A 20,820-nucleotide genomic window follows, 5' to 3' on the forward strand; every position below is an offset into this window, starting at 1 on the left:
ACTACACTACTGCATTATTACTAAACTACTACAACGTTACTACTACACTACCAGAGTATTACTAAACTACTACAACGTTACTACTACACTACTACATTATTACTAAACTACTACATTACTACTACACTACTGCATTATTACTAAACTACTACAACGTTACTACTACACTTCTGCATTATTACTAGACTACTACATTATTACTAAACTACTACAACGTTACTACTACACTACTGCATTATTACTAAACTACTACAACGTTACTACTACGCTACTGCATTATTACTAGACAACTACATTATTACTAAACTACTACAACGTTACTACTACACTACTGCATTATTACTAGACAACTACGTTATTACTAAACTACTACAATGTTACTACTACACTACTACATTATTACTAAACTACTACAATGTTACTACTACACTACTGCAGTATTACTAAACTACTACATTACTACTACACTACTGCATTATTACTAAACTACTACAACGTTACTACTACACTACTACATTATTACTAAACTACTACATTACTACTACACTACTGCATTATTACTAAACTACTACAATGTTACTACTACACTACTAATATATTACTACTACACTACTGCATTATTACTAAACTACTACAACGTTACTACTACACTACTACAGTATTACTAAACTACTACATTACTACTACACTACTGCAGTATTACTAAACTACTACATTACTACTACACGACTGCATTATTACTAAACTACTACAACGTTACTACTACACTACTACATTATTACTAAACTACTACATTACTACTACACTACTGCATTATTACTAAACTACTACAACGTTACTACTACACTACTGCATTATTACTAAACTAATACAGTGTTACTACTACACTACTGCATTATTACTACATTACTACTGCATTGCCACCACACTACTACATTATTACTAAACTACTACACCGTTACTACTACACTACTAATACATTACTACTACACTACTGCAGTATTACTAAACTACTACAGCGTTACTACTACACTACTGCATTATTACTAAACTACTACACCGTTACTACTACACTATTAATACATTACTACTACACTACTGCATTATTACTACATTACTTCTGCATTACCACCACACTACTACAGTATTACTAAACTACTACACCGTTACTAATACACTACTAATACATTACTACTACACTACTGCAGTATTACTAAACTACTACAGCGTTACTACTACACTACTAGAGTATTACTAAACTACTACAACGGTACTACTACACCACTGCATTATTACTAAACTACTACAACGTTACTACTACACTACTGCATTATTACTAAACTACTACTACATTACTGCCACACTACTACATTATCACTAAACTACTACAATGTTACTACTTCGCTACTAGATTATTACTAAACTACTACGACGTTACTACTTCACTACTACATAATTACTACTTCACTACTACATTATTACTAAACTACTACAGCATTACTACTACACTACTGCATTATTACTAAACTATTACTACGTTACTACTACACTACTACATTATTACTAAACTACTACAACATTGCTACTACACTAACAGAGTATTACTAAACTACTACACCACTCTACCACATTACCACTACTACATTACTTCTACACCAATAGTAAATTCATAATGCATTACCACTAAACTAATACCACATTACTATAACATTACTACATTTCTACATTACTACTACACTAATAATGCATTACTACTACACAAATACTACATTGCTACTACACTAATACTGCAATACTACTACACTAATAATGCATTAATACTACACTAATAATACACTACTACTGCGTTACTACTACACTAATACTACATTACTACACCATTACTACATTTCTACATTACTACTACACTAATGGACTTCTACTACAATACTACATTACTACATTACTACTACCCCAATAATACATTACTACTACATTACTATTAAACTGCCACTAAACTATTATATTACAACTACATTACTACTACACTACTGCTACTGATTACTACCACTGCTGCTACTACTGCTACTGATTACTACCACTGCTGCTACTACTGCTACTGCTATGACAACACTACTACTACATTACTACTAAACTACTACTCATTACTAGTAAACTGCTACTACATAACTACTACTAAACTAATACTATGTTACTGCTACATTACTACGTTACTACTACTACTACTACTACTACTACTACTACATTGCTACTACATACCTACTACTGCTACCACTACTACTACAATCCTACTACTGCATTGCTACTAAACTACTACTACATACCTACTACTGCTTCTACTTATACTACTACAACACTACTACTACATTACTACTAAACTACTACTGTGCTATTACTACATTACCACTGCATTACTAATACTACTGCTACTTTATCACTACTACTACAGTACTACTAAACTGCTACTAACCTACTACTACATTACACTACATTACTACTAAACTACTACTAGTACTACTTCATTACCACTACATTACTACTACTACATTACTACTACTACTAATACTACAGCACTACTACTACATTACTACTAAACTACTACTAATAGACTACTAAACTACTACTGTGTTACTACTAACACTACTACATTACTACACCTACTACTACACTACTATGACACTACTACTAAACTACTACCAGTACTACTTCATTACCACTACATTACTACTACTACTAATACTACAGCACTACTACTACAGTACTACTAAAATACTACTAATACATTACTAATGCATTACTGCTAAACTACTACTAGTACTACTTCATTACCACCACATTACTACTTCTACTAATACTACAGTACTACTACTACAGTAATACTAAACTACTACTAAAAGACTACTAATACATTACTACTAAACTACTACTACTACATTACTACTAAACTACTACTAGTACTACTTCATTACCACTACATTACTACTTCTACTAATACTACAGCACTACTACTACAGTACTACTAAACTACTACTAAAAGACTACTAAGACATTACTACTAAACTACTACTACTATGTTACTACTACATTAATATTACATTACTTTTTATTTTAGATTTTTTTAAACTAAGTTTAGCTTTAATATTTCATATAGCTGTCAGTGTTTTGATCCTTAAATAAAACTGTTATACTTTTTCATTCATCACAATTGTCTTTTAAAAATGGTCTTTAATGCCGACAGACAAGTTCCCGACATTTTCCCCTTCCACTTTCCTCTTCCGTTTTTGCGATACTGCTGCAATTAGTAGGTTGTAATTTGGGGTCGAGCAGACGAGAGTTTTAGGTATAACTTCTGTATGACTGAAGCTTTTAGTGAGGGTCTAATGCTTTAATATTTAATCATTTCTGCCGTCCGAATTCATATTCATTATATAAATAGGCCAGTTTAATTATGGCCTTTCCAAATAAAATGTTATATTTTCTTCTAAAACAATTTAAAAAACTGTTCGCTATGTGTAGGCAGGACCATAAGCAAATAGGTAAACTGTGATATGACTAAAGAGTTAATCTGGGTAAACTGTGATATGACTAAAGAGTTAATCTGGGTAAACTGGGATATGACTAAAGAGTTAATCAGGGTAAACTGGGATATGACTAAAGAGTTAATCAGGGTAAACTGGGATATGACTAAAGAGTTAATCAGGGTAAACTGGGATATGACTAAAGAGTTAATCAGGGTAAACTGGGATATGACTAAAGAGTTAATCTGGGTAAACTGGGATATGACTAAAGAGTTAATCAGGGTAAACTGGGATATGACTAAAGAGTTAATCTGGGTAAACTGGGATATAACTAAAGAGTTAATCAGGGTAAACTGGGATATAACTAAAGAGTTAATCTGGGTAAACTGGGATATGACTAAAGAGTTAATCAGGGTAAACTGGGATATGACTAAAGAGTTAATCAGGGTAAACTGTGATATGACTAAAGAGTTAATCAGGGTAAACTGTGATATGACTAAAGAGTTAATCAGGGTAAACTGGGATATGACTAAAGAGTTAATCAGGGTAAACTGGGATATGACTAAAGAGTTAATCTGGGTAAACTGGGATATAACTAAAGAGTTAATCAGGGTGATTTTTCCACTAATAGACAGGTATTTACCTTTCCATGGTAGCCAGATCTTATCTATGTTTGCTAACTTTCTATTAAAATGTATTGTAGTCAGATCATTTATTTATTTCAGGATATGTATACAGAGTATAACCACATCACCATCAGACCATTTTATTGGTAAACTACACGGTAATGTTAAAGTTGTATTTTTTACTGATTCAATACACTGATCATAATTTGGTTGTAATCCAGAGATGTTAGATAAAGTATATAGATCCTCTATGAGGCTGTGGGTCCAAGTTGTGGATTTAAAAGAAAACATGAATCAGAGTACAATGACACCTTTGTTTTTCATCCCTGGATTTCTAACCAATGATATTATTGTTGGATCTGATTTTAATAGCTAACATTTCCATGGCCATAATAAATAGATATACCGATAGTGGACAACCTTGTTGTAGTCCTCTTGACGATTTCAAACTTTCTGAGAAGCAGCCATTATTTACTATTTTACACCTATGTTTACTATACAGGATTTTAATTGAAATGTTCCAGGCATGTAATCTGGGCAGTTGTTGTTGCCATCCTGTACCTGTCCCGCAGGTGTGATGTTCGGATGTACCGATCCTGTGCAGGTGTTTTTACACGTGGTCTGCCACTGCGAGGACACTCAGCTGTCCGTCCTGTCTCCCTGTAGCGCTGTCTTAGGCATCTCACAATAAAGACATTGCAATTTATTGCCCTGGCCACATTTGCAGTCCTCATGCCTCCTTGCAGCATGCCTAAGGCACGTTCACACAGATGAGCAGGGACTCTGGGCATCTTTCTTTTGGTGTTTTTCAGAGTCAGTAGAAAGGCCTCTTTTAGTGTCCTCAGTTTTCATAACTGTGACTTTAATTGCCTACCGTCTGTAAGCCGTTAGTGTCTTAACAACCGTTCCACAGGTGCATGTTCATTAATTGTTTATGGTTCATTGAACAAGCATGGGAAACCGTGTTTAAACCGTTTACAATGAAGAGCTGTGAAGTTATTTAGACTTTTTTGAATTATCTTTGAAAGACAGGGTCCTGAAAAAGGGAAGTTTCTTTTTTTGCTGAGTTTACTACTACTATTATAGTCTACCTCGAGAACGATGCACAAGAAGACCAGGGTGACCGTTATCATCCAATTGATCTCATCATCACTTTTAATCACAAGGTTATGTTTCAGGATTAACCCAATCTGTTTGCAGTCTGCTGAAATACAGATGTCAAATCTTAAATTGATCATCCTGTTGTGAATTGTCGTGTGTGAATTGTAGGTTTAAAAAGTTTGTAATTTCCCATTTCAGACTCGATTTTACCTAACGAAAAATGTATCAACCCCTACAAAAAAAATCCATTAATTATAATCCACATAACAATTCACATTTCCTGTTGCTGCAGGATTATTTTGCTGCTGAGTGAAACTGGCTCAAATGAAGGTACGACATCTGTACTTGACTTCTTACTATTCTCACTGTTCAGATTATCTATATCTATCTATTAGCACTAGTCATTCAGAGGAACACCAATCTGTTTTCACAGATAAACATTTCAACTCGGGGAAAACTTCAGCGAAGGTTAGAAATTGACCCCTTGTTATAAAAATGGGTTTTAATCACTTTGGTATATTATTATTAAGATCTTCGTTGGTGTTACACCAGGAGGTCTGTTTTCACGTTTCACCGTTTGACCCTAATTTGATCTGACTCAGTTGATGACGTTGTGCTAATGTTACAGTGAGTGCTGTGTTGCAGAGAGCCAGAGAGAAGTGAAGAGATGTGAGATACCAGAGAAACAGAATAGGATTAGTAGCGGTAGCAGCAGCGCTGAGCGGGTAGAGAAGTAGAACAGGAAGAGGACACTCTCTCTATGGACTCCAGATCTCTCTCTCTGTCACCACAGCAGCTAGCCCAGTTGCTTTAAAGGGCCAGCAGCTTTAAAGACAGACCTCAGCCACGACCGGCAGCTAAGACAGACCTCAGCCACGACTGGCAGCTAAGACAGACCTCAGCCACGACCAGCAGCTAAGACAGACCTCAGCCACGACCAGCAGCTAAGACAGACCTCCAGAGTTCTATGTCATTCTATGAATACCTGTCTCTTACCACTGGAGATGGGGGTTGAGTCAGAAACGTACATTGTTGCATCACTTCCTGGTGCTCTCTGTCTCTCTCCCTACTCTGATAGGAACTGGTCACCCTATGTACACTGTTACACCACTTCCTGGTGCTCTCTGTCTCTCTCCCTACTCTGATAGGAATTAGTGTTGTGAAGTACTGTGGTGTTCAGTCATTGGAGGCTGTGGTTTAGATGGGTTTAGCATTGTAAGGCTAGATAGCAGCCTGTCTGGGGCTCACAGTCACTGAAAGTAACAGAGATGTTGTATCGAAGGTTCTTTGATGTCCAAGGCCTCTCCAAGAAGTTAAAGTGTCGGCGAGGACTAGAGGTAGGTACATTAGGAGGACAGGGGTAGAGGACAGGGGTAGAGGACAGGGGTAGAGGACAGAGGTAGATAAAGTAGGATGACAGGGGTAGGTACAGCAGGAGGACAGGGGTAGAGGACAGGGGTAGAGGACAGAGGTAGATAAAGTAGGATGACAGGGGTAGGTACAGCAGGAGGACAGGGGTAGAGGACAGGGGTAGATAAAGTAGGATGACAGGAGTAGGTACAGCAGGGGGACAGGGGTAGAGGACAGGGGTAGATATAGTAGGAGGACAGGGGTAGGTACAGCAGGAGGACAGGGGTAGAGGACAGGGGTAGAGGACAGAGGTAGATAAAGTAGGATGACAGGGGTAGGTACAGCAGGAGGACAGGGGTAGAGGACAGGGGTAGAGGACAGAGGTAGATAAAGTAGGATGACAGGGGTAGGTACAGCAGGAGGACAGGGGTAGAGGACAGGGGTAGATAAAGTAGGATGACAGGAGTAGGTACAGCAGGGGGACAGGGGTAGAGGACAGGGGTAGATATAGTAGGAGGACAGGGGTAGGTACAGCAGGAGGACAGGGGTAGAGGACAGGGGTAGAGGACAGAGGTAGATAAAGTAGGATGACAGGGGTAGGTACAGCAGGAGGACAGGGGTAGAGGACAGGGGTAGATAAAGTAGGATGACAGGAGTAGGTACAGCAGGGGGACAGGGGTAGAGGACAGGGGTAGATATAGTAGGAAGACAGGGGTAGGTACAGCAGGAGGACAGGGGTAGAGGACAGAGCTAGAGGACAGGGGTAGGTACAGCAGGAGGACAGGGGTAGGTACATTAGGAGGACGGGGGTAGAGGACAGGGGTAGAGGACAGGGGTAGAGGACAGGGGTAGAGGACAGGGGTAGATAAAGTAGGATGACAGGAGTAGGTACAGCAGGGGGACAGGGGTAGATATAGTAGGAGGACAGAGCTAGAGGACAGGGGTAGGTACAGCAGGAGGACAGGGGTAGAGGACAGGGGTAGGTACAGCAGGAGGACGGGGGTAGGTACAGGGGTAGGTACAGCAGGAGGACAGGGGTAGGTACAGCAGGAGGACGGGGGTAGGTACAGCAGGAGAACAGGGGTAGGTACAGCAGGAGGACGGGGTAGGTACAGCAGGAGGACAGGGGTAGGTACAGCAGGAGGACAGGGGTAGAGGACAGGGGTAGATACAGCAGGAGGACGGGGGTAGGTACAGCAGGAGGACAGGGGTAGGTACAGCAGGAGGACGGGGTAGGTACAGCAGGAGGACAGGGGTAGGTACAGCAGGAGGACAGGGGTAGATACAGCAGGAGGACAGGGGTAGGTACAGTATGAGGACAGGGGTAGATACAGCAGGAGGACAGGGGTAGATACAGCAGTAGGACAGGGGTAGATACAGCAGGAGGACAGGGGTAGGGACAGTATGAGGACAGGGGTAGGTACAGCAGGAGGACAGGGGTAGGTACAGCAGGAGGACGGGGTAGGTACAGCAGGAGAACAGGGGTAGGTACAGCAGGAGGACGGGGTAGGTACAGCAGGAGGACAGGGGTAGGTACAGTATGAGGACAGGGCTAGGTACAGCAGGATGACGGGGTAGGTACAGTATGAGGACAGGGTAGGTACAGCAGGAGGACGGGGGTAGGTACAGCAGGAGGACGGGGTAGGTACAGTAGGAGGACAGGGTAGGTACAGCAGGAGAACAGGGGTAGGTACAGCAGGAGAACAGGGGTAGGTACAGTAGGAGGACGGGGTAGGTACAGCAGGAGGACGGGGTAGGTACAGCAGGAGGACAGGGGTAGGTACAGTATGAGGACAGGGGTAGGTACAGCAGGAGGACGGGGTAGGTACAGTATGAGGACAGGGTAGGTACAGCAGGAGGACGGGGGTAGGTACAGCAGGAGGACGGGGTAGGTACAGTAGGAGAACAGGGTAAGTACAGCAGGAGAACAGGGGTAGGTACAGTAGGAGAACAGGGGTAGGTACAGTAGGAGGACGGGGTAGGTACAGCAGGAGGACGGGGTAGGTACAGCAGGAGAACAGGGGTAGGTACAGCAGGAGGACGGGGTAGGTACAGCAGGAGGACGGGGTAGGTACAGTAGGAGGACAGGGGTAGGTACAGCAGGAGGACAGGGGTAGATACAGCAGGAGGACAGGGGTAGGTACAGCAGGAGGACAGGGGTAGGTACAGCAGGAGGACAGGGGTAGGTACAGCAGGAGGACGGGGGTAGGTACAGCAGGAGGACAGGGGTAGGTACAGCAGGAGGACGGGGTAGGTACAGCAGGAGGACAGGGGTAGGTACAGCAGGAGGACAGGGGTAGGTACAGCAGGAGGACGGGGGTAGGTACAGCAGGAGGACAGGGGTAGGTACAGTATGAGGACAGGGGTAGGTACAGCAGGAGGACAGGGGTAGGTACAGCAGGAGGACAGGGGTAGGTACAGCAAGAGGACAGGGGTAGGTACAGCAGGAGGACAGGGGTAGGTACAGTAGGAGAACAGGGGTAGGTACAGTAGGAGAACAGGGGTAGGTACAGTAGGAGAACAGGGGTAGGTACAGTAGGAGGACAGGGGTAGGTACAGCAGGAGGACAGGGGTAGATACAGCAGGAGGACAGGGGTAGATACAGCAGGAGGACAGGGGTAGGTACAGCAGGAGGACAGGGGTAGGTACAGTAAGAGGACAGGGGTAGGTACAGTAAGAGGACAGGGGTAGGTACAGTAGGAGAACAGGGGTAGGTACAGTAGGAGGACAGGGGTAGGTACAGCAGGAGGACAGGGGTAGGTACAGCAGGAGGACAGGGGTAGGTACAGCAGGAGCACGGGGGTAGAGGACAGGGGTAGAGGACAGGGGTAGAGGACAGGGGTAGAGGACAGGGGTAGATAAAGTAGGATGACAGGAGTAGGTACAGCAGGGGGACAGGGGTAGATATAGTAGGAGGACAGAGCTAGAGGACAGGGGTAGGTACAGCAGGAGGACAGGGGTAGAGGACAGGGGTAGGTACAGCAGGAGGACGGGGGTAGGTACAGGGGTAGGTACAGCAGGAGGACAGGGGTAGGTACAGCAGGAGGACGGGGGTAGGTACAGCAGGAGAACAGGGGTAGGTACAGCAGGAGGACGGGGTAGGTACAGCAGGAGGACAGGGGTAGGTACAGCAGGAGGACAGGGGTAGAGGACAGGGGTAGATACAGCAGGAGGACGGGGGTAGGTACAGCAGGAGGACAGGGGTAGGTACAGCAGGAGGACGGGGTAGGTACAGCAGGAGGACAGGGGTAGGTACAGCAGGAGGACAGGGGTAGATACAGCAGTAGGACAGGGGTAGATACAGCAGGAGGACAGGGGTAGGTACAGCAGTAGGACAGGGGTAGATACAGCAGGAGGACAGGGGTAGGTACAGTATGAGGACAGGGGTAGGTACAGCAGGAGGACAGGGGGTAGGTACAGCAGGAGGACGGGGTAGGTACAGCAGGAGAACAGGGGTAGGTACAGCAGGAGGACGGGGTAGGTACAGCAGGAGAACAGGGGTAGGTACAGTATGAGGACAGGGCTAGGTACAGCAGGATGACGGGGTAGGTACAGTATGAGGACAGGGTAGGTACAGCAGGAGGACGGGGGTAGGTACAGCAGGAGGACGGGGTAGGTACAGTAGGAGGACAGGGTAGGTACAGCAGGAGAACAGGGGTAGGTACAGTAGGAGAACAGGGGTAGGTACAGTAGGAGGACGGGGTAGGTACAGCAGGAGGACGGGGTAGGTACAGCAGGAGGACAGGGGTAGGTACAGTATGAGGACAGGGGTAGGTACAGCAGGAGGACGGGGTAGGTACAGTATGAGGACAGGGTAGGTACAGCAGGAGGACGGGGGTAGGTACAGCAGGAGGACGGGGTAGGTACAGTAGGAGAACAGGGTAAGTACAGCAGGAGAACAGGGGTAGGTACAGTAGGAGAACAGGGGTAGGTACAGTAGGAGGACGGGGTAGGTACAGCAGGAGGACGGGGTAGGTACAGCAGGAGAACAGGGGTAGGTACAGCAGGAGGACGGAGTAGGTACAGCAGGAGGACGGGGTAGGTACAGTAGGAGGACAGGGGTAGGTACAGCAGGAGGACAGGGGTAGATACAGCAGGAGGACAGGGGTAGGTACAGCAGGAGGACAGGGGTAGGTACAGCAGGAGGACAGGGGTAGGTACAGCAGGAGGACGGGGGTAGGTACAGCAGGAGGACAGGGGTAGGTACAGCAGGAGGACGGGGTAGGTACAGCAGGAGGACAGGGGTAGGTACAGCAGGAGGACAGGGGTAGGTACAGCAGGAGGACGGGGGTAGGTACAGCAGGAGGACAGGGGTAGGTACAGTATGAGGACAGGGGTAGGTACAGCAGGAGGACAGGGGCAGGTACAGCAGGAGGACAGGGGTAGGTACAGCAAGAGGACAGGGGTAGGTACAGCAGGAGGACAGGGGTAGGTACAGTAGGAGAACAGGGGTAGGTACAGTAGGAGAACAGGGGTAGGTACAGTAGGAGGACAGGGGTAGGTACAGCAGGAGGACAGGGGTAGATACAGCAGGAGGACAGGGGTAGGTACAGCAGGAGGACAGGGGTAGGTACAGTAAGAGGACAGGGGTAGGTACAGTAGGAGAACAGGGGTAGGTACAGTAGGAGGACAGGGGTAGGTACAGCAGGAGGACAGGGGTAGGTACAGCAGGAGGACAGGGGTAGGTACAGCAGGAGCACGGGGGTAGAGGACAGGGGTAGAGGACAGGGGTAGAGGACAGGGGTAGAGGACAGGGGTAGATAAAGTAGGATGACAGGAGTAGGTACAGCAGGGGGACAGGGGTAGATATAGTAGGAGGACAGAGCTAGAGGACAGGGGTAGGTACAGCAGGAGGACAGGGGTAGAGGACAGGGGTAGGTACAGCAGGAGGACGGGGGTAGGTACAGGGGTAGGTACAGCAGGAGGACAGGGGTAGGTACAGCAGGAGGACGGGGGTAGGTACAGCAGGAGAACAGGGGTAGGTACAGCAGGAGGACGGGGTAGGTACAGCAGGAGGACAGGGGTAGGTACAGCAGGAGGACAGGGGTAGAGGACAGGGGTAGATACAGCAGGAGGACGGGGGTAGGTACAGCAGGAGGACAGGGGTAGGTACAGCAGGAGGACGGGGTAGGTACAGCAGGAGGACAGGGGTAGGTACAGCAGGAGGACAGGGGTAGATACAGCAGTAGGACAGGGGTAGATACAGCAGGAGGACAGGGGTAGGTACAGTATGAGGACAGGGGTAGATACAGCAGGAGGACAGGGGTAGATACAGCAGTAGGACAGGGGTAGGTACAGTATGAGGACAGGGGTAGGTACAGCAGGAGGACAGGGGGTAGGTACAGCAGGAGGACGGGGTAGGTACAGCAGGAGAACAGGGGTAGGTACAGCAGGAGGACGGGGTAGGTACAGCAGGAGGACAGGGGTAGGTACAGTATGAGGACAGGGCTAGGTACAGCAGGATGACGGGGTAGGTACAGTATGAGGACAGGGTAGGTACAGCAGGAGGACGGGGGTAGGTACAGCAGGAGGACGGGGTAGGTACAGTAGGAGGACAGGGTAGGTACAGCAGGAGAAAAGGGGTAGGTACAGTAGGAGAACAGGGGTAGGTACAGTAGGAGGACGGGGTAGGTTCAGCAGGAGGACGGGGTAGGTACAGCAGGAGGACAGGGGTAGGTACAGTATGAGGACAGGGGTAGGTACAGCAGGAGGACGGGGTAGGTACAGTATGAGGACAGGGTAGGTACAGCAGGAGGACGGGGGTAGGTACAGCAGGAGGACGGGGTAGGTACAGTAGGAGAACAGGGTAAGTACAGCAGGAGAACAGGGGTAGGTACAGTAGGAGGACAGGGGTAGGTACAGTAGGAGGACGGGGTAGGTACAGCAGGAGGACGGGGTAGGTACAGCAGGAGAACAGGGGTAGGTACAGCAGGAGGACGGGGTAGGTACAGCAGGAGGACGGGGTAGGTACAGTAGGAGGACAGGGTAGGTACAGTAGGAGGACAGGGTAAGTACAGCAGGAGAACAGGGGTAGGTACAGTAGGAGGACAGGGTAGGTACAGTAGGAGGACAGGGTAAGTACAGCAGGAGAACAGGGGTAGGTACAGTAGGAGAACAGGGGTAGGTACAGTAGGAGGACGGGGTAGGTACAGCAGGAGGATGGGGTAGGTACAGCAGGAGAACAGGGGTAGGTACAGCAGGAGGACGGGGTAGGTACAGCAGGAGGACGGGGTAGGTACAGTAGGAGGACAGGGGTAGGTACAGCAGGAGGACAGGGGTAGATACAGCAGGAGGACAGGGGTAGGTACAGCAGGAGGACAGGGGTAGGTACAGCAGGAGGACAGGGGTAGGTACAGCAGGAGGACGGGGGTAGGTACAGCAGGAGGACAGGGGTAGGTACAGCAGGAGGACGGGGTAGGTACAGCAGGAGGACAGGGGTAGGTACAGCAGGAGGACGGGGGTAGGTACAGCAGGAGGACAGGGGTAGGTACAGTATGAGGACAGGGGTAGGTACAGCAGGAGGACAGGGGTAGGTACAGCAGGAGGACAGGGGTAGGTACAGCAGGAGGACAGGGGTAGGTACAGCAGGAGGACAGGGTTAGGTACAGTAGGAGAACAGGGGTAGGTACAGTAGGAGAACAGGGGTAGGTACAGTAGGAGAACAGGGGTAGGTACAGTAGGAGGACAGGGGTAGGTACAGCAGGAGGACAGGGGTAGATACAGCAGGAGGACAGGGGTAGGTACAGCAGGAGGACAGGGGTAGGTACAGTAGGAGGACAGGGGTAGGTACAGTAGGAGAACAGGGGTAGGTACAGTAGGAGGACAGGGGTAGGTACAGCAGGAGGACAGGGGTAGAGGACAGTAGGAGGACAGGGGTAGAGGACAGGGTAGGTACAGCAGGAGAACAGGGGTAGGTACAGTAGGAGAACAGGGGTAGGTACAGTAGGAGGACGGGGTAGATACAGCAGGAGGACGGGGGTAGGTACAGCAGGAGGACAGGGGTAGGTACAGCAGGAGGACAGGGGTAGGTACAGCAGGAGGACAGGGGTAGGTACAGCAGGAGGACAGGGGTAGGTACAGCAGGAGGACAGGGGTAGGTACAGCAGGAGGACGGGGTAGAGGACAGTAGGAGGACAGGGGTAGGTACAGCAGGAGGACGGGGTAGGTACAGCAGGAGGACAAGGGTAGGTACAGTATGAGGACAGGGGTAGGTACAGCAGGAGGACGGGGTAGGTACAGCAGGAGGACGGGGTAGAGGACAGTAGGAGGACAGGGGTAGAGGACAGGGGTAGGTACAGCAGGATGACGGGGTAGAGGACAGTAGGAGGACAGGGGTAGAGGACAGGGGTAGGTACAGCAGGATGACGGGGTAGAGGACAGTAGGAGGACAGGGGTAGAGGACGGGGTAGGTACAGCAGGAGGACAGGGGTAGAGGACAGTAGGAGGACGGGGTAGAGGACAGTAGGAGGACAGGGGTAGAGGACAGGGGTAGGTACAGCAGGAGGACGGGGTAGGTACAGCAGGAGGACGGGGTAGAGGACAGTAGGAGGACAGGGGTAGAGGACAGGGGTAGGTACAGCAGGATGACGGGGGTAGGTACAGCAGGAGGACAGGGGTAGAGGACAGGGGTAGGTACAGCAGGAGGACAGGGTAGGTACAGCAGGAGGACAGGGGTAGAGGACAGGGTAGGTACAGCAGGAGGACAGGGTAGGTACAGCAGGAGGACAGGGTAGGTACAGTAGGAGGACAGGGGTAGAGGATAGGGTAGGTACAGCAGGAGGACAGGGTAGGTACAGCAGGAGGACAGGGTAGGTACAGCAGGAGGACAGGGTAGGTACATGACATACTCTAACGTGTCAGGACAGGGTAGGTACAGCAGGAGGACAGGGTAGGTACATTACATACTCTAACGTGTCAGGACAGGGTAGGTACAGCAGGAGGACAGGGTAGGTACAGCAGGAGGACAGGGTAGGTACAGCAGGAGGACAGGGTAGGTACATGACATACTCTAACGTGTTAGGACAGGGTAGGTACAGCAGGAGGACAGGGTAGGTACATGACATACTCTAACGTGTCAGGACAGGGTAGGTACAGCAGGAGGACAGGGTAGGTACAGCAGGAGGACAGGGTAGGTACATGACATACTCTAACGTGTCAGGACAGGGTAGGTACAGCAGGAGGACAGGGTAGGTACAGCAGGAGGACAGGGTAGGTACAGCAGGAGGACAGGGTAGGTACATTACATACTCTAACGTGTCAGGACAGGGTAGGTACAGCAGGAGGACAGGGTAGGTACAGCAGGAGGACAGGGTAGGTACAGCAGGAGGACAGGGTAGGTACATGACATACTCTAACGTGTCAGGACAGGGTAGGTACAGCAGGAGGACAGGGTAGGTACAGCAGGAGGACAGGGTAGGTACATGACATACTCTAACGTGTCAGGACAGGGTAGGTACAGCAGGAGGACAGGGTAGGTACAGCAGGAGGACAGGGTAGGTACAGCAGGAGGACAGGGTAGGTACAGCAGGAGGACAGGGTAGGTACAGCAGGAGGACAGGGTAGGTACAGCAGGAGGACAGGGTAGGTACAGCAGGAGGACAGGGTAGGTACAGCAGGAGGACAGGGTAGGTACAGCAGGAGGACAGGGTAGGTACAGCAGGAGGACAGGGTAGGTACATGACATACTCTAACGTGTTAGGACAGGGTAGGTACAGCAGGAGGACAGGGTAGGTACAGCAGGAGGACAGGGTAGGTACATGACATACTCTAACGCAGGGGTGTCAAACTCATTCCACGGAGGGCCTAGTGTCTGCAGGTTTTTGTTTTTTCCTTTCAATAAAGCCCTAGACAACCAGGTGTGGGGAGTTCCTAACTAATTAGTGATGTTAATTCATCAATCAAGTACAAGGGAGGAGCGAAAACCCGCAGACACTCGGCCCCCCGTGGAATGAGTTTGACACCTGTGCTCTAACGTGTCAGGACAGGGGTCACAATAAGTGGTGTCTAATGGTAGACGGGGGTAGGTAGGATACAGATGGGTTTGGTAGGTCTGGGAGGAATTACCAGCGTGATTCTGGTCCTGCTAGCATCTCCATTTCCACTCGGTGTAAAATATATCCTGGTCATTTAGCCGGTTTTCAGCTGTTTCTCTATTTTTGATCTTGTGTTTAAGCAAAATCAAAATGCCTCTGCATTGACAACCTTCAGAGTTTCATTCAGTTTGTTTAAATAGCAGATTTGTCCGAGGATTCCCCTTGTGTTGTGTGCTCTGTTTTGGCTACAAGAAGTCAATGTTTTAAACATGCTTGTGCTTGATCTTCTGACAAAAGTTGTTGAGATGACAAAAGTTGTAATTCTGTATTAGAGAGTTTTTTTGCTATTCCGCTGCTTGTAACTGAATCTAAATAAGGGGAAGTGAGCGTAAAGGGGAAGAGACGATGGAGGCTAGATCCCAAGATGTGGTTGGGAGGGTGTGATGTAACACTGTCAAATTGTGTAACAACGTGGAGGGCTCCTTATGGCTCCACATTGACATGATTGGTTGACGGTAGGTGGGGGCGGGAGGTCTTGTGTAAACACAAATTCACTTCCTTGACAACTACCTTCACAACAGCTCTGCGCTTTTCCGCAAAACTCAGGAAGTATGAATGGCCCTGACTTGTGTAGGGGCCGTATGACAGTAAACGCTGCACGACCAACGCAGACCTAGGATTAACCATACAGAGCCTTTACACAGGATTAACCATACAGAGCCTTTACACAGGATTAACCATACAGAGCCTTTACACAGGATTAACCATACAGAGCCTTTACACAGGATTAACCACACAGAGCCTTTACACAGGATTAACCATACAGAGCCTTTACACAGGATTAACCATACAGAGCCTTTACACAGGATTAACCATACAGAGCCTTTACACAGGATTAACCACACAGAGCCTTTACACAGGATTAACCATACAGAGCCTTTACACAGGATTAACCATACAGAGCCTTTACACAGGATTAACCCTACAGAGCCTTTACACAGGATTAACCCTACAGAGCCTTTACACAGGATTAACCATACAGAGCCTTTACACAGGATTAACCATACAGAGCCTTTACACAGGATTAACCATACAGAGCCTTTACACAGGATTAACCATACAGAGCCTTTACACAGGATTAACCATACAGAGCCTTTACACAGGATTAACCATACAGAGCCTTTACACAGGATTAACCCTACAGAGCCTTTACACAGGATTAACCCTACAGAGCCTTTACACAGGATTAACCATACAGAGCCTTTACACAGGATTAACCATACAGAGCCTTTACACAGGATTAACCATACAGAGCCTTTACACAGGATTAACCATACAGAGCCTTTACACAGGATTAACCATACAGAGCCTTTACACAGGATTAACCATACAGCGCCTTTACACAGGATTAACCATACAGAGCCTTTACACAGGATTAACCATACAGAGCCTTTACACAGGATTAACCACACAGAGCCTTTACACAGGATTAACCATACAGAGCCTTTACACAGGATTAACCATACAGAGCCTTTACACAGGATTAACCCTACAGAGCCTTTACACAGGATTAACCCTACAGAGCCTTTACACAGGATTAACCATACAGAGCCTTTACACAGGATTAATCATACAGAGCCTTTACACAGGATTAACCATACAGAGCCTTTACACAGGATTAACCATACAGAGCCTTTACACAGGATTAACCATACAGAGCCTTTACACAGGATTAACCATACAGAGCCTTTACACAGGATTAACCATACAGAGCCTTTACACAGGATTAACCATACAGAGCCTTTACACAGGATTAACCCTACAGAGCCTTTACACAGGATTAACCATACAGAGCCTTTACACAGGATTAACCACACAGAGCCTTTACACAGGATTAACCACACAGAGCCTTTACACAGGATTAACCATACAGAGCCTTTACACAGGATTAACCATACAGAGCCTTTACACAGGATTAACCATACAGAGCCTTTACACAGGATTAACCATACAGAGCCTTTACAGAGGATTAACCATACAGAGCCTTTACACAGGATTAACCATACAGAGCCTTTACACAGGATTAACCATACAGAGCCTTTACACAGGATTAACCATACAGAACCTTTACACAGGATTAACCATACAGAGCCTTTACACAGGATTAACCCTACAGAGCCTTTACACAGGATTAACCACACAGAGCCTTTACACAGGATTAACCATACAGAGCCTTTACACAGGATTAACCATACAGAGCCTTTACACAGGATTAATCATACAGAGCCTTTACACAGGATTAACCATACAGAGCCTTTACACAGGATTAACCATACAGAGCCTTTACACAGGATTAACCATACAGAGCCTTTACACAGGATTAACCATACAGAGCCTTTACACAGGATTAACCATACAGAGCCTTTACACAGGATTAACCATACAGAGCCTTTACACAGGATTAACCCTACAGAGCCTTTACACAGGATTAACCACACAGAGCCTTTACACAGGATTAACCACACAGAGCCTTTACACAGGATTAACCATACAGAGCCTTCACACAGGATTAACCATACAGCTCCTGGTCAGTAGAGGTCATCTGGGGTCTATATAAGGACTAGTAACCATACAGCTCCTGGTCAGTAGAGGTCATCTGTGGTCTATATAAGGACTAGTAACCATACAGCTCCTGGTCAGTAGAGGTCATCTGGGGTCTATATAAGGACTAGTAACCATACAGCTCCTGGTCAGTAGAGGTCATCTGGGGTCTATATAAGGACTAGTAACCATACAGCTCCTGGTCAGTAGAGGTCATCTGGGGTCTATATAAGGACTAGTAACCATACAGCTCCTGGTCAGTAGAGGTCATCTGGGGTCTATATAAGGACTAGTAACCATACAGCTCCTGGTCAGTAGAGGTCATCTGAGGTCTATATTAGGACTAGTAACCATACAGCTCCTGGTCAGTAGAGGTCATCTGGGGTCTATATAAGGACTAGTAACCATACAGCTCCTGGTCAGTAGAGGTCATCTGTGGTCTATATAAGGACTAGTAACCATACAGCTCCTGGTCAGTAGAGGTCATCTGGGGTCTATATAAGGACTAGTAACCATACAGCTCCTGGTCAGTAGAGGTCATCTGGGGTCTATATAAGGACTAGTAACCATACAGCTCCTGGTCAGTAGAGGTCATCTGGGGTCTATATAAGGACTAGTAACCATACAGCTCCTGGTCAGTAGAGGTCATCTGGGGTCTATATAAGGACTAGTAACCATACAGCTCCTGGTCAGTAGAGGTCATCTGGGGTCTATATAAGGACTAGTAACCATACAGCTCCTGGTCAGTAGAGGTCAACTGGGGTCTATATAAGGACTAGTAACCATACAGCTCCTGGTCAGTAGAGGTCATCTGGGGTCTATATAAGGACTAGTAACCATACAGCTCCTGGTCAGTAGAGGTCATCTGGGGTCTATATAAGGACTAGTAACCATACAGCTCCTGGTCAGTAGAGGTCATCTGGGGTCTATATAAGGACTAGTAACCATACAGCTCCTGGTCAGTAGAGGTCATCTGTGGTCTATATAAGGACTAGTAACCATACAGCTCCTGGTCAGTAGAGGTCATCTGGGGTCTATATAAGGACTAGTAACCATACAGCTCCTGGTCAGTAGAGGTCATCTGGGGTCTATATAAGGACTAGTAACCATACAGCTCCTGGTCAGTAGAGGTCATCTGGGGTCTATATAAGGACTAGTAACCATACAGCTCCTGGTCAGTAGAGGTCATCTGGGGTCTATATAAGGACTAGTAACCATACAGCTCCTGGTCAGTAGAGGTCATCTGGGGTCTATATAAGGACTAGTAACCATACAGCTCCTGGTCAGTAGAGGTCATCTGGGGTCTATATAAGGACTAGTAACCATACAGCTCCTGGTCAGTAGAGGTCATCTGGGGTCTATATAAGGACTAGTAACCATACAGCTCCTGGTCAGTAGAGGTCATCTGTGGTCTATATAAGGACTAGTAACCATACAGCTCCTGGTCAGTAGAGGTCATCTGGGGTCTATATAAGGACTAGTAACCATACAGCTCCTGGTCAGTAGAGGTCATCTGGGGTCTATATAAGGACTAGTAACCATACAGCTCCTGGTCAGTAGAGGTCATCTGGGGTCTATATAAGGACTAGTAACCATACAGCTCCTGGTCAGTAGAGGTCATCTGGGGTCTATATAAGGACTAGTAACCATACAGCTCCTGGTCAGTAGAGGTCATCTGGGGTCTATATAAGGACTAGTAACCATACAGCTCCTGGTCAGTAGAGGTCATCTGGGGTCTATATAAGGACTAGTAACCATACAGCTCCTGGTCAGTAGAGGTCATCTGGGGTCTATATAAGGACTAGTAACCATACAGCTCCTGGTCAGTAGAGGTCATCTGGGGTCTATATAAGGACTAGTAACCATACAGCTCCTGGTCAGTAGAGGTCATCTGGGGTCTATATAAGGACTAGTAACCATACAGCTCCTGGTCAGTAGAGGTCATCTGGGGTCTATATAAGGACTAGTAACCATACAGCTCCTGGTCAGTAGAGGTCATCTGGGGTCTATATAAGGACTAGTAACCATACAGCTCCTGGTCAGTAGAGGTCATCTGGGGTCTATATAAGGACTAGTAACCATACAGCTCCTGGTCAGTAGAGGTCATCTGGGGTCTATATAAGGACTAGTAACCATACAGCTCCTGGTCAGTAGAGGTCATCTGGGGTCTATATAAGGACTAGTAACCATACAGCTCCTGGTCAGTAGAGGTCATCTGGGGTCTATATAAGGACTAGTAACCATACAGCTCCTGGTCAGTAGAGGTCATCTGGGGTCTATATAAGGACTAGTAACCATACAGCTCCTGGTCAGTAGAGGTCATCTGGGGTCTATATAAGGACTAGTAACCATACAGCTCCTGGTCAGTAGAGGTCATCTGGGGTCTATATAAGGACTAGTAACCATACAGCTCCTGGTCAGTAGAGGTCATCTGGGGTCTATATAAGGACTAGTAACCATACAGCTCCTGGTCAGTAGAGGTCATCTGGGGTCTATATAAGGACTAGTAACCATACAGCTCCTGGTCAGTAGAGGTCATCTGGGGTCTATATAAGGACTAGTAACCATACAGCTCCTGGTCAGTAGAGGTCA

At 47.2% G+C, this 20,820-nt stretch overlaps 1 protein-coding gene across 7 annotated transcripts in view; it reads left to right on the forward strand.

The window, feature by feature from the left end:
- The first annotated feature begins 6,397 nt into the window (after positions 1–6,397).
- LOC139575404 (A-kinase anchor protein 13-like) overlaps positions 6,398–20,820 on the forward strand; it is a 122,553-nt gene continuing 108,130 nt past the window's right edge. For all 7 annotated transcript variants that reach the window (XR_011674943.1, XM_071400333.1, XM_071400337.1 and 4 more), the window contains exon 1: positions 6,398–6,582. Coding sequence is in view for 6 of the 7 variants with exons in the window: in XM_071400333.1 (XP_071256434.1) it covers positions 6,514–6,582 (69 nt within the window). In the remaining variant the exon portion in view is untranslated. The remainder of the gene's footprint in view (positions 6,583–20,820) is intronic.

This window comes from Salvelinus alpinus, chromosome 5 (assembly GCF_045679555.1).
Source record: "Salvelinus alpinus chromosome 5, SLU_Salpinus.1, whole genome shotgun sequence".
Taxonomy (NCBI): Eukaryota; Metazoa; Chordata; class Actinopteri; order Salmoniformes; family Salmonidae; genus Salvelinus; species Salvelinus alpinus.